Genomic DNA, 14,571 nt, shown 5'->3' with positions numbered 1-14,571 from the left:
GTGGGCATTTCTTAGAACTCTGACTCATATGTTGGTCTATTTGACATTTCCGCCTGGGTGTTTTACAGACATCTCAAATTAAATATGTCTAAATATGTCCAAAGGGGAAATGCGGACCATCATACCTCCTCCTCCTAACCTGTCTGATCTACAGTCTTCTTTCTGTCAGTTAATAGCAAACCCACTTGCTCAGGCCTACAACCTTGAGGTCATCCTTGACTTCTCTCCTTGACATTCCGCATCCCAGTTCCATCTGCCAGCAAATCCCCAGCCTGCAACCTGTCACCATTGCCCCTTCTGATGACCACACCGACCTCCATCACCATCATTCCTCATCAGGTTCCTCCAGTAGCCTCTTGATGGGGTCTCCTGAATTCCTCCTTGCCCATCTGTTCATCACAAAACAATCTGAGTGACTGTCACTGCTCTCAAATAGAAATCAGATTGTGCCATTCCACTGCTTGAAATCCTCTTTCCCTGAGCGTAAAAATCCGAGGTGTCATGATGGTTCTCAAGTCTAAACAGTCTGCTCTTCTATTACCTCCCTGACTTCATCTCCTGCTGCTCTCCCCTTCTTCGCCCCAGTCCAGCCACCCTGGCCTCCAGCTCTTCCTCAGAATTGCCAGGCAGACTTCCTCCTTGGATCCTTTGTGTTGACCATCCCTTCTGCATGGAAATTTCTTCCGCTGCATGTCCACATGGTTCTTCTTCTTTGGGTCTTTCTTTAAATGTCACCTTCTCAGTGACCCCCCTCTTCTGACTGCCCTGTTTATTATTGCTGCCCTCCATTCTGGTTCTTCCATCCTGGGTCTACTCTTGAATCTGCCTTCTGACTTTGTTTATTTTAGGTCTCCAATTAAAAAAAAAAAAGAATGGAAGCTGGAGGAGAGGAGGGATTTTTGCGTGTTTTGTTCATTCAGTGCCTAAAGCAGTGCTAGGCTTCCCCCCCCCCCATTGGAAGAGAATAGGAAAGTAGCTTGGGGATGAGACCATCTAAACGTGAGCAGTAGACAAGGCTTTACAGGAGACGGAGACAGTGAAGGTAATGGGGAAGGTGAGGTCATTGTTTCTATATGGCTCCTAAGAGGCAGGCAGAGGTGGTATCAAGGTCATAAGTGAATGAATAAGCTTTGGCACAGTAGAGACCTCTCTTTCCCTGAGACCAGATTGAAGGAAGTAGGAAGGCTGAATATGATACATATGGGAAGTAGAGGAAGGTGAAGGACAAATAAATTATGTTCCTGTCCGATTAATTCTGTTTCCTTGTGTGATGGTCCCGTTTATCTGTTGAGCTGTCTCTGGTGTACCACCGGCTACTAAAGCCTGATAAACCTGACAGCGAGTGGGTGAGTGGTTGAAGGAGGAGGTAGGTGACGGGACAGATGAGGAGAGAGAGCCAAGTGGAGGTAACTCTTTCTGGAGTTGGGCACCAAAAGCAACCTGAAGGCTTGCTGGATTTCACCAAGGGCCCAGCTCGGTAAAGAAGTATGAAGATTCTGGGACACCTGGGTGGCTCAGTTGGTTAAGCAGCTGCCTTCGTCTCAGGTCATAATCCCAGGGTCCTGGGATTGAGTCCCGCATCTGGCTCCTTGCTCAACGGGGAGCCTGCTTCTCCCTCTGCCTGCCTCTCCCCCTGCTTGTGCTCTCTCTCTGCCTCTCTCTCCCTCTCTCTGACAAATAAGTAAAAATTAAAAAAAAAAAACACCTTTAAAGAAGTGTGAAGATTCTGTGGTTATACTTATTCCATTGCATTCCCGGTGAACCAGAGAGTGTATACGAAAGCAATAGCCCCAAACCAGTTTTAGATAAGTTCTCTCATAATATTTTCTCTCTTGTCCTTGCAGGAGCAATTCAATCCAAGTTCTATTATTTCTTGTATTGACTGAACGTGAAGGGTATCTTACTTCCAGGATCTCTTTCCTGTGCAGGACTGTGGTCATGACTTCACTAGCCCCATGGATTGTTATAAATGAATTCTTTTTCTCTCCCCCATTCCCTAGAATGTGATGCCTCTGTCGGCGGGATTATTCAAGAGCGAGCACAAAAACCCTGTGCCACAGTGTCCGCCGCGTCTCCACGTGCAATTTCTTTCCCATGTCCTATGGAGCAGGATGCCTAACCAGTTCTTGAAGGTAGATGTCTCTCGAATCAGTGAGCGCCAAGGCTGGCTGGTGCAGTGTTTGGATCCTCTGCAGTTCATGTCTCTTCATATCCCAGAGGAGAACAGGTCAGCCCTGCGTGCCCTTTACTGTGCAATCGGGACCCTTTGAATTACACTGTTGGCCAGGGGTTTGGGGGTGTTGCTGGGGAAACAAAATAAAGCTTACAAAATATCTAATTTCTTGGGGCAATGGAGATATGATTTCACATATTCCAAGTTGAAATCTCTTTCTCAACCAATTTGTTACTGAAACAAAATTATTATACTGCCCTTGGAGGAGCCATAGGATATTGTTCCTTTCCTCTTGTTTTATCTACACTAAGAGCAGGTAAACATTCAGACAAGTACAGCTGCAATCTGACTTAAGGCTTAGTAGCTGTGCGATGTCATCAAATATGATATTATAAGATATTAGGGGCAGAACCATAGAAATCACTTAGTTCAACCCTTTATTTGAAAGATGTGAAAAACTGAGACTAAAAGATATTCGTGAAAGAAAATTGTGAAAAGATATGGAGGCCTTGGAAACAAGGTTGTAGGCATTCTAGGCAATGATAGTAGTGATATAAAGTACAATAAATATTCAAAGGTAGCTTTGCTTATGACTCTCTGTTTTTCCATGCTATAGCTGACTAAATTGGAGAGATTTCATTTTAGCAGACTTATTATCAATAAAGAGCTAAGGTGCTAAGTTTTGGACCAAGATTTCCTTCCCAAAATGTCATTAAAAAGTTCAGTCACAAACTAAGTAAAAACATTGCATGAAAACAATGCAAAGATAGACATATTTGTTATCCTGGTGTTTTAAGTCTTTAATCTGAAAATGGTTGTAGGAGCTGTGTCTGTTTTTATGTATTTAGAAATTCTTGGCCTTCTTTTACTTTTTTAACCTGTAGTTTGGAAAAACAATTTATCATTTCCTCAGAAATGGAAATATGAGAGTTACCACATGACCCATTAGGTCCACTCCTAGGTATGTACTCAAGAGAAATGAAAATATGACCATGCAAAAAATTGTACATGAACTTTCATAGGCAAAATGTGAGAACAAGCCAACTGATGCATTGATGAATAAAATGTGCAATATCCATACACTATTATTTGGCAATAAAAAGGAATGAAGTACTTATACATAGTATAGAATGGATGAACCTTAAAAATACTCTACCAAGTTAAAGAAGCCAGTTACAGAAAACACATTGTAGGATTCCATTTACGTGAAAAGCCCATAATAGGTTTATCTTTAGGAAGAGAAAGTAGGTTGGTAATTACTTAGGGCGGTGGTGTCAGTGGACTTGAGGAGCGGCTGCTAATGAGTATTGGGTTACTTTGGGGTAATGAGAATGTTCTAAACTTCAATTATGATTCTGTTTGCACAACTCCATTAATATACTAAAATTACTGAATTGTGTATATTTCATGTATACACAATATATTTTAAATAGGTAAATTATATAGTGTGTAAATTATATCTCAGTAAAAACATTTCAAACAAAAGAAATCCACAAAGAAAAATTAATCTGGCCAGATGAACTTTTTCATGCATAAGTACTTATTTACATATTTTAAGTGAAATAATTATAAAGATGTATCATTCATAATGTCATCTTTGGATGATTAGATCTTATTTTAATTTCATACTTATTTTATGTATGAAAAGTTGTACTGAAATATTGCATCTGATGATTTAAAAAAACAACAACTCAATAACAAAAAGAAAGGTAACATTTGGGAAGGGAGTTTTCTTTGTGAGGGAAGATACTGTACTAAGCAGGGAATTTTAAGACTGCAGTTTAATATGTTGGCATGCCATAATCAGAAAGCCAACATATCCTCCTGCCATAGTAATTTATGATTTATATTAATTACCTGTGATAAGTTTATATGTAAGTAGATGGATAAATTTTTTTTGTAAAAATAGTATAATGCTTAAAAATAGATTGATAATTTAAACTCTTACTATAGACCGTGAAGAATTCAACTCTGTCTTCCAAAATGTATGAAACACAAATGCAGGATATGAGTCAGATTTGCAAGGAAGGTGAAGACGGGAAGATAAAGCCCATGGTGTGACTGGCACATGGTCACTTGTGTGGTTGGTAAAGTCTGGTACCATGGTGGCTTCAGGCTTCCCAGAAGTCAAAGAAAAATCTGATGAGTTTCAAAATCCAGATTGCAAAAGTGATGTTACAACTAGTTGTTGAGTTAGAATCTTTTCCTCATGCCCTGATGACATGGCAAATAATTAATATTTACAAATTTGGGATTGTCCTAGATGTGTGTCAGTCCTCTCTTTCCTTCAGGTCACATATCACAGTTCATAATTTAATTTACCTATTTTTTGGTTGAGGTTTCCCTCCTCAACTAGACAGTAAGTTCCCTTAGGGCAGGAATTGTGTTTCCATTGTTAACCATCGTTATCACCATTGCACAATGCTCAATCCATAACAGACCCTCTGTAACATTTGATGAAGAAAAAAGTGATACTGACTTATGAAAAATATTTCCACATGGAGGACTGTTAGAGTATAATGTATTATATTAGCCTTTATTGCAAAAACAACCCCCAGATCTCAGTGGCTTGTAAACAGACATGTAGTTTTTGCTCATGGCCCACTGTAGGTCTGCTCCAGGCTGGGATGGGCTATGCATGTGGTCCATGTGCCTTTTTACCCTGAGACCCAAGCTGATGGGGCAGCTCCAGTCTGAGACCTAGAGTTTCCGTGGCCAAGTGTGGATGTACCAGATGGTTATCAGACACTGGAGGTCTCTGAGAACTTCTTGCTTATGGCAGATGTTATGTTCACTCGGGTTTTATTGACCCAAGCAAGTCCTATAGTCAAGCCCAAAGTAAGTAGGGCAGAGAAGATTACTCCACATACAGGGAAGAAGGAAGAAGGAGAATATTTATAAAGGACAGTATAATCTATATCATGTGCTAAGGAGGTGTTTTATTTTATATTCAGTATTGCCCTTGTAACAGATAAAATAATGAGTTATATCCTTTGCTATCCTCCAGTTATAGTCGTAGTTCATTAACATATGAATATTGCTACAGGGAGTTGGCATGGAAAGACAGATTAAACTGGTCAAGGTGTATGCTTTGGTTTGCCTTGACCTAAGTGTAAAATTAGGAGATGTAGACTGTAAATCCTTCTGACTTCTCTTATTCATTCATTCCACAAGTATGTGTTAGTTCCCACTGTGTCCTTGGCACTGGATAGTAAACAGTGTACAAAACAGACATTACTTTCACCTTAAAAGATTTCATGGTCCAGTAGGGAGGAGAGGTGCTTTAAAGGAGGGAACAGGGTGCCATAAAGTGCATAATGGGGGGAGCAAGTTGAAAGGTGGCAGCGACATGTAAATTGTAGAGTCCTTAGATGTTGTTTCTAGAAACTGACAATTTGAGAGTGATTGGACCGTAGTGGAAGTTTTGTTCTTCAGTAAGAACCTAGAATGCAGATGTTCTGTGTTGCTACAATGAACAGGTTTTTCTATATTTGACCATTGGCCAGGCTAACAGTCTTCGTGAGAGACTGGGGGGCCCAGCTAAGATGTGGGAATCATTGTCCACTATACTTTGAGGGAGAAAGCCTGCTCAATTATACCTTCCTAAGAATTGGGTGCTAGCAGATGGGCCCCACGGTTGTGTAGTTTCCTGGAGTCCTGGTGGTAATCATTCACTTCGGGTTTCTAATGCATAAAGCTTCTGATTCTGAGATTTGGGAAGTGTGGTCTGGAACAATTCTGCACCACCAAGCTTTCAGTGGAATACGTGTGAGCCGGGCACCATAGATACAGTAGCTGGGCTTGGACAGGATGATAGAGTAGCTAAGGACAGTGACAGAGCTTAACAGCAAATAATCAAAAAGAATTACTCAGCACCTACTGTGTACCAGGCTAAGTGTGGGATGAATATTAATACACAAATCCTATAATAGCCCATGTTCTGATGAGTTTATATTACAGTCTCACCAAGGACACTTTCCTAGATGAATGAGTCATTCCCCTTATTGTGACTATATCAAATTTCTACTTTTAACTCTACATTATCACCCATGAGCCATCTTAATAATTTAAATAAATAGTGTAAAAAAATTAGCACCTCTAAAGGAATTATGTGCTCTTAATATTGACTTTTGAAAAGAACAGCTTTACTTTAGGTATATTCTGGCCATACTTTTAAGGTTTTATGTGTTGGAAATAAATAGTATGTGGTAGAAGCAAAATGACCTGAATTAAGAGGCCAGTGTAACCAGATTCCCACTAGAAACTTTTCCAAGTGCAATGTCACAGAGAGTGTTTGTTTCCTGAGCTGCACAGACTTGGTGGAAACCAGGGCTTCGTTGGTCCACGTGTGGGGCTGTGAGGGATGTATGAGAAGGTAACTCACGTCAGAGGAATTAGCATTCCATTCACTTACTGCTGACTGGTCATGCTAATAGCTCATGATGGGTCGGGGACACGGGCAGCATAGACTAAGGCAGAATTTTCTGGCTTCTTGAGCCATTTTGGCCTAGTTGGAAAGGGACATTCAGGATTTTCCAAGGAGTGCTCATGTTTTGAAAGAAAGGGAGTCCCCACATTCAGAGGAGACTATATTGAAAAGAGGTGCCCCAAACCTTGGGACGATGGAAGATGAAGAAGGTCAAAGTGCTACCGGTTGGAAATTTCCAACATAAGATGTACGTGGAGGAAAACTTGTAACCTATGTAATACTGATGAAGAAAAACAAAGCAAAACAAAAACCACCATGCTATCATGAAACCTGTCATAGAAAACTACTAAAGTGTCTGTTTCCGTAACTTTTTGAAATTTATGACGTACACAGATTTCTCCTCTGATTCAGAATTGTGAAAAATGTTCCATGCTTAACCTTCCACAGATCTGTCGACATACTGGAACTGACAGAGCAGGAGGAGCTGCTAAAATTCCACTATCACACTCTCCGCCTTTACTCCGCCGTCTGCGCTCTTGGGAACCACCGGGTGGCACATGCCTTGTGCAGCCACGTGGATGAGCCTCAGCTGCTCTACGCCATCGAGAACAAGTACATGCCCGGTTTGCTGCGCGCCGGCTACTATGACCTGCTGATCGACATCCACCTTAGCTCCTACGCCACGGCCAGGCTCATGATGAACAGTGAGTTCATCGTGCCCATGACGGAGGAGACCAAGAGCATCACCCTTTTCCCTGATGAGAACAAAAAACATGGCCTCCCGGGGATTGGCCTCAGCACCTCCCTTAGGCCACGGATACAGTTTTCCTCCCCCAGTTTTGTAAGCGTTAACAATGAATGTTACCAGTATAGTCCAGAGTTCCCGCTGGACATCCTCAAGGCCAAAACCATTCAGATGTTGACAGAAGCTGTTAAAGAGGGCAGCCTTCATGCCCGGGACCCCGTTGGGGGGACCACTGAGTTCCTCTTTGTACCTCTCATCAAGCTTTTCTATACTCTGCTCATCATGGGGATCTTCCACAATGAGGACTTGAAACACATCTTGCGATTGATAGAGCCCAGTGTGTTCAAGGAAGCCGCCACTCCGGATGAGGAGACAGACGCGCTGGAGAAAGAGCCCAGCCCAGAAGATGCCAGACCAGAAGGAGCTGGTGAAGAAGAAGCCAAAGGGGGTAAGAGGCCCAAGGAAGGCCTGCTCCAGATGAAACTGCCTGAGCCAGTTAAATTGCAGGTAATCAGGAAAAATGATTTTAGTGAATTTCAGAGTCACTAACTATGAAAGTATTAATATTTACCTTTGTCTCTCTTCTCTTGGGGGTTGTACGTGTACTTTTGTGTTCCTATATAATGATAGTTTTTCATAAAATTAACCAACTTCTTGTTGTACTTTCGGATGTACCAGTATAAATTTGTTGCATTTAGAATGGAATTTGTGAATTTTCCAATAGCATCAATTGACAATAGTTAATGATTTAGTAATTTGTATCTGTGTGTGTAGGTGTATGTGTCTACCTGCCAGCTGTTTTTCTCCTGCCTCTTCTTTAGCAATTTCTTTGTTGGAATGCCTGAAATAGAAGAACCTTGTACCCTTTCTTACCCCGCCCCCACTCTTGCCAACTGTCAACTACTTATTTACCAGTAGGTGTGCCCATTCTCACACAGAAAGGTTTTGCCTCCTGCATGTATGTTTTTAAGAAGGTAAAGACATCACCTGTTTCTTGTGTTCATCAAGATGTCTGAAGGATCCTTTCTTAACATCTCTTAAGTTCATTAAAGTCAATTTAATGTCTTGCATCATTGACAAGCTCCCTTGCTCTTCATTCCTTCGTTGACATTGATTGAGGTCTTCCTCTCGAGCCAGACACTTGATTCTGGATGGAGGCAACAGATGTGGACTCTACCTTCCAGAAGTTCACAGTCTCTAAGGGAAATACACTCTTGTTTATCTCTTTATGTTAAAATATTTTATTGCAAATTGCATTAAATGATCTGAAGGAAAAGAATGAGTTACTAGAAAAAAGAAAATCTCAACTGGATTATTGCAGGAAAGAGGGGGGGACCTCTCTGAGATGGTGGCTTTTAAGCTGAGGTCAGATGGATTGAGCCAGAGCCCAGTAGATGTGAAGAAAGAGCAGAAGGAATGTTCTAGGAGTTTTTCACATAGAGCACATAGCACAACAATGGTTCTGAGGCAGAAAAAGACCAGTTAGCTTAGTGAGCTAAGGAGAGAGGGTAAAGTAGGCAGAGGGCAGTTCATGTAGACTCTAGGCATTTGCTAAAACCAGCCATATGATGGACTTTAAATTTTATTCTAAGTTCAGTTAAAATCACTGAAGAATTTTTTTTAATCACTGAAGAATTTTAACAGGAAAATTTTCTTCTAAAAATCTGTGATAAAAATCGATGAGGAGAGAAAGGGAGGGCCATCCAGAATCCACTTAGTCAAGAAGCTGTCATGTTGGTCCAGACCCAAGGGGATGATGCTTACCATAGGGTAGGTGAAGGACATGAAGAAGGGGGGTAAATGATAGGGCTACCTCAGAGCTGGCATCGACAGGAATGTGCCTGTTGTGGTTGTAAAGTTCTCTTTAACACCGCCTTGTATTTATGTCACAATTGGTACTGCATGTATTTAAATGTTTTCCTAAGCACAGGAAGAGCATTCTCTTATATGCATGTTTCTACCAACATACTCTATCAGTTAAAAATCCTTTTGGCTTCGGGTAGAAGAATACCCAACTAACCATTTGATGAATAAGCAATGAAACCATTTAAATAATTTACGTGCAAAGTCTGGAGGTACACAGTTCTAGAATTAGTATAGGAGCTCAATAATGTCCTTAGGAACCCAGCTCTTAATATTTTCCTGTGCTCCTCAGTGTGTGGTTTTCATCCTCAGGTGAAATCGTCAGGTCACTCACTACCCAGTTATACCCATTTTGAGCAAAAGGTGTTCTAGTCTTTTATTATTGATGGGGAATCTTTCCCACAGGCCCCCTGGCTAACTTCTTCTTATATATCTTATTCGCCATAGTACTTGTAGCTGCAGAGGAGGTCAGGATGGTAACTGTCCACCAGGAGAATGTGTATTTACCCTTTCGGCTTAGAAAAACTATGTTTTATCCCCCGGGATCAAGCACAGTGCTGCCTACACAAAATCCAAATTCTGTTCATAGAAGAGTTGACCACTAAGCATGTCGGCCACGGATTTTGGTTTGATACACATTAACCATTTAAAGATCCAGAAATTAAATCTGATGTCTTTTTCATCATCTTTTTAGATGTGCCTGCTGCTTCAGTACCTCTGTGACTGTCAGGTCCGACACCGGATAGAAGCCATCGTGGCCTTTTCAGATGACTTTGTAGCAAAGCTCCAAGACAATCAGCGCTTCCGATACAACGAAGTGATGCAAGCCTTAAACATGTCAGCTGCCCTCACCGCCAGGAAAACGAAGGAATTTAGATCACCACCTCAAGAGCAGGTACAAGAAGGAAATGGAAACTCTTCCTTCTTACTGTGTGGGTTTTACTTCATTCAGGATCCATACCTTGAGAAATTATATCATAAGTTACAAATGTGATTTTTTTTCCTTTTCTTTAAACTAAGCCAGATTGATTTAGTTAGTGATTCTTAGTTTCACCAAAAAAACAACAAAAAACAAATAAACAAACAAACAAAAAACAAAAAAAACTACCCAGTTAGTTTAAACAAACAAGAGACTTGCTGAAAGGGATCATGTGTGTCATAGACTCTTGGACGAGATCTGTGTTCCAGATTCTGAAGTTCTGCAAATAGAAACAATATGCAGCCACAGGTGGATCTTCTTTGGCTGACAAGGCACCACCCCAGTGGAAAGGAACCCCTCCCTCCTAAGACTCAATGTCAGATACTTTCTGTTTGGTCCCTCCTGAAAGACCAGATGTCATTGCCCCAAGGCTTGCTGAAAGATGGGTCACCTGTTTATGGTTCTTCTGGTTGCTCACTCCAGACCCAGCTCTCTCCCTAGGGTAGAGTAGAACCAGGGGCACATGCCTGAACCAGACTATGAGCAAGTCTGGAATCTACTTCAAGGTGGTATACATACTGTAGGAAATTACCAAGATGGTGGTGAAGAGGTGTAACTGCCAGATCTCATCTTCAGTCTCTTATCCTTAGCATTTCCCTGTCTATCATGATATCTCCAGGTGAAATGTTTAGGGACTAATAGCAGAATTTGTTTTCTCACCAGAATGAAATTTCTTTGAGGGAGGGGATGTGGAATTTTGTTCATTGCCCTAAACAACATTTATTGAGCAGAAATCAAGTCCAAGCTCTCCCAGGTTCACTCCATTTCTCAAACTGCTATTGGGAGGCTCCTGCTTCTGGAAAGATAGAGTACATGTGCCTTTCCTTATTCTTCCTTCTAAGTACAACCATAACTCTGGAAATTACATTAAAGACAAGATAGGAAGACTCTAAAAGATAGAAGCAAGGAGACTGGCTATGGAACTTTGGGACCTGAGGAACACCATGGTGGTGAGTCCCTTGGCTTTTCTTTTTGCTTCATCTATCCCAGACTTGGGGCTAAAGAAGCCAGCAACCCAGAAATGCCAATTGGCATTAATAAGAAAAGCCCCAACAAGAGCCTTCTATGTCTAGCCAGAAGACCAAGAAAACTGTCTAGCAAAACTGAAAACTTGTAGGTACTAACCATACTACTCCAGCTGAACACTAGACAGAACTGTGCCCCACCCCCACCCGAACCAGCAGACATTGAGTGGGGAGCCTAGACTTCCACCCTCATCAGGCTGTAATGAGGTGCTCCAGGCGGAACTGTGGGGAGCTGGGACTTCATCCCTGATGAGTGGTAATGTGGCCTGCTTCTTCTGAAGTGTCAGTAGAGGCCAGAGAGGGAGAAGTATATGGTACTCTCGCCCTTCCAGCCAGGCTTATATGAGTACGGGTCTAGTGGGGAACTGGATACTCCAGCCTCGTCCAGTGAGAACAAGGTCATCTTCCTCTCTCAAGTGTCCATGGAAGCTGAGTGAGGAAATGGGCTTCCATTCCCACTTGGAAGTAGCAAGTAATAAGACAGCTCAAACTCTTCTCCTGCTAGCTAGTGTCAGAAGAAGCTGGACATTTAAATAAGATCCAGAAGTCTCACAAGATGAAAATGTCAAGATTTCAATGAAAAAAATCACTCATCACCCCAAGAACCAGGAAAAACTTGAATGAAGAAAAGACAATCAATAGATACCAACTCTGAGGTGACAAAGATGTTAAATTTGTCTGACAAGGCTTTTAAAGTAGCCATCATAAAACTGCTTTGAAATGGGGAGGAAGTCCTCAGAAAGAAATAAAGATAGAGGAACCAAATGGAAATTTTAGAACTGAAAAATAACCATAATAAAGAAACCTTCAGTGAATGGACTTAGCAACAGAAGGAAGGAGAAAGAGAAAGGAACCACTGAACTGGAGAGAGAACAACAAGAATTACCCAGTCTAGGGATGTCTTGGTGGCTCAGTTGGTTAGGGGTCTGACTTGTGATTTTGGCTCAGGTCATGATTTCAGGGTTGTGAGATCGAGCCCCACATCAGGCTCTGTGATCAGCTGGGAGTCTGCTTGAGATTCTCTCTTTCCCCCACCCTCTTCCCCTTCCCTGCTTCTGCATACTCTCTCTCTCTCTCTCTCTCTCTCAAATAAATAATCAATCGATCTTTAAAAAAATAAAAAAAGAATTACCCAGTCTGAAAAACAAAATAATAAAAAAGCCTCAGGAACCTGCATATAACATAAGATCTGACATTTGTGACATTAGAGTCTGAGAGATAGGAGAAAGAGGGGGAACTGGAAAAAAAAACTTAGAAAAATAGTGGCTGAAACTTTTCAAGTTTGGCAAAAGATAAGAAAGAGATTCAAGAAGCTGAATAAACCAGATACCCAAAGAGATCTAAACCAAGACACATCATTGTCAAACCTCTGAAAACTAAGGACACAGTTTTCAACTGAAAAAGACTGAAAACCCAGAATTCTATAGGGAGTGAAAACATCCTTCAAGAATGCAGGGGAGATCAAGACAGTCTCCAGTGAAGGAAAACACTGAGCATTGGAATACAGCAGACCGGCCCTGAAAGAATCCTAAACAGAGTCCTTGAAACAGAGAGAAAAATGATAGAAGAAAATTGTGAAAATCTGGAATGAAGAAAGAAGTATGGAAGGTGTTAAAGCATGGATAAATATAATGCATTTTCCTTTTCATTTTGAGTTTTCTAAGTTATATTTGATGGCTGAAGCAAAAATGATAAAGCTGTCTAATGTGTTCTAAATGTACTTATAGGAAATATTTAAGACGTGTATTTTTTTAATTTTTTAAAAAGATTTTATTTATTTTGGAGAGAGAGTATGTGCACATGAGCTAGAGCAAACTGGGGGAGGGGAGGAGCAAAGGGGAAGGGAAAGTAGACTCCGCGCTGAGCCTAGAGCCTGATGTGGGGCTGGATCCCATGACCCTGAGACCATGACCTGAGCTGAAACCAAGAGCTGGATGCTTAACTGACTGAGCCACCCAGGCGCCCCAAGACATTTATATTTTAAATGAAGGAGGATAAGGGGTATAAAGGGAGATGAGTTTTCTGTGCTTCACTCAAGCTGATAAGATATTGATGCCAGTAGTCTGTGATGAATTATGTATCATGTAATATCCAGAGCAACCACTTAAAAAGCTATACATAGAGATATACTTAAAAAATGCAGGGATAACTCAAAATGAGATCCTAAAAATAGTTCAAGGAACCCACAGCAAGTTGGGAAAAATAAAGCAGAACAAACAAAAAAGCATGTAAAATTACAGGCTTAAGTCATAGCATATCAGTAAGGTCATGAATATAAATAAATACACTAATTAGAAGACAGAGATTGGCAGAGTGGATTTTAAATCTTGGCCTGACCATATGCTATTAGGTTTCTATGAGATATTTCCATGATGGGATGTTTCTAGGAGAAACTGACATCAAATAGAATGATGTAGATAGGTTGAATGTAAAAGGATGAAAAAAAATATATATCTTATATATAGACATATATTTTTTTAATTTAAATTTTAGGTAGTTAACATACAGAGCAATACTGGTTTCTAGAGTAGAATGCAATGATTCATCACTTACATACAACACCCAGTGCTCACCACAGCAAGTACCCTCCTTAATACCTACCACCCATCTAGTCAATCCCCCTCCCGCACCCCTCCGTCAACCCTCCGTTTGTTCTGTGTCATTAAGAGTCTCTTATAACTTGTTTCCCTCTCTCCTTTTTTTCTTTTCTCCCTTCCCATATGTTCATCTGTCTTCTTTCTTAAAGTCCACATATGTGTGAGATCATATGGTATTTGTCTTTCTCTAACTGACTTATTTCACTTAGTATAATATACCCTAGCTCTATCCATGTCATTGCAAAAGGCAAGGTTTCATTCTTTTTTATGGCTGAGTGATATTCCATTGCGTGCGCGCGCGCGCGTGTGTGTGTGTGTGTGTGTGTGTGTGTGTATCTTCTTTATCCATTCATCAGTCGGTAGACATTTGGGCTCTCCCCATAGTTTGGCTAATGTTGACAATGCTGCTATAAATACCTATGTTATGTAGCCCTTCAAATCTGTGAAAAAACATACATTATGAAAAATTAAAAGAAAGTAAGTGTATATCAGAACAAAGAAATTACCAGAGGCAGACAGGAACATTATACCATGATAAAAGAGCAACTCACCAAGAAGACAAACGTACATGTACTAAATAATAGAGCTGAAAAATATGTGAAGTCTACACAGGTAGGACTGAAAGAAGAAATATATAAATACACAATTATATTTGGAGTCTTCAGTACCCCTCTGGCAATAATTGATAGAAAAGCTAGACAAAAGTCAGCAAGAATATAGGAAAACACAACACTGTCACCACCTAGCAGGATCTTTGGAT

General features: G+C 40.9%; 1 protein-coding gene across 1 annotated transcript in view; it reads left to right on the top strand.

Moving 5' to 3' along the window:
- RYR2 (ryanodine receptor 2) overlaps window positions 1–14,571 on the top strand; it is a 528,108-nt gene that overhangs the window by 311,700 nt on the left and 201,837 nt on the right. Inside the window, exons 36-38 of the mRNA XM_008689669.1 lie at window positions 2,001–2,227; window positions 7,050–7,854; window positions 9,905–10,105. Coding sequence (XP_008687891.1) covers window positions 2,001–2,227; window positions 7,050–7,854; window positions 9,905–10,105 — 1,233 coding nt within the window. The remainder of the gene's footprint in view (window positions 1–2,000; window positions 2,228–7,049; window positions 7,855–9,904; window positions 10,106–14,571) is intronic.

Source organism: Ursus maritimus, unplaced genomic scaffold, assembly GCF_017311325.1.
Source record: "Ursus maritimus isolate PB19 unplaced genomic scaffold, ASM1731132v1 scaffold_7, whole genome shotgun sequence".
NCBI classification, from domain to species: domain Eukaryota; kingdom Metazoa; phylum Chordata; class Mammalia; order Carnivora; family Ursidae; genus Ursus; species Ursus maritimus.
This window is presented reverse-complemented; position numbering and strand designations above follow the sequence as displayed.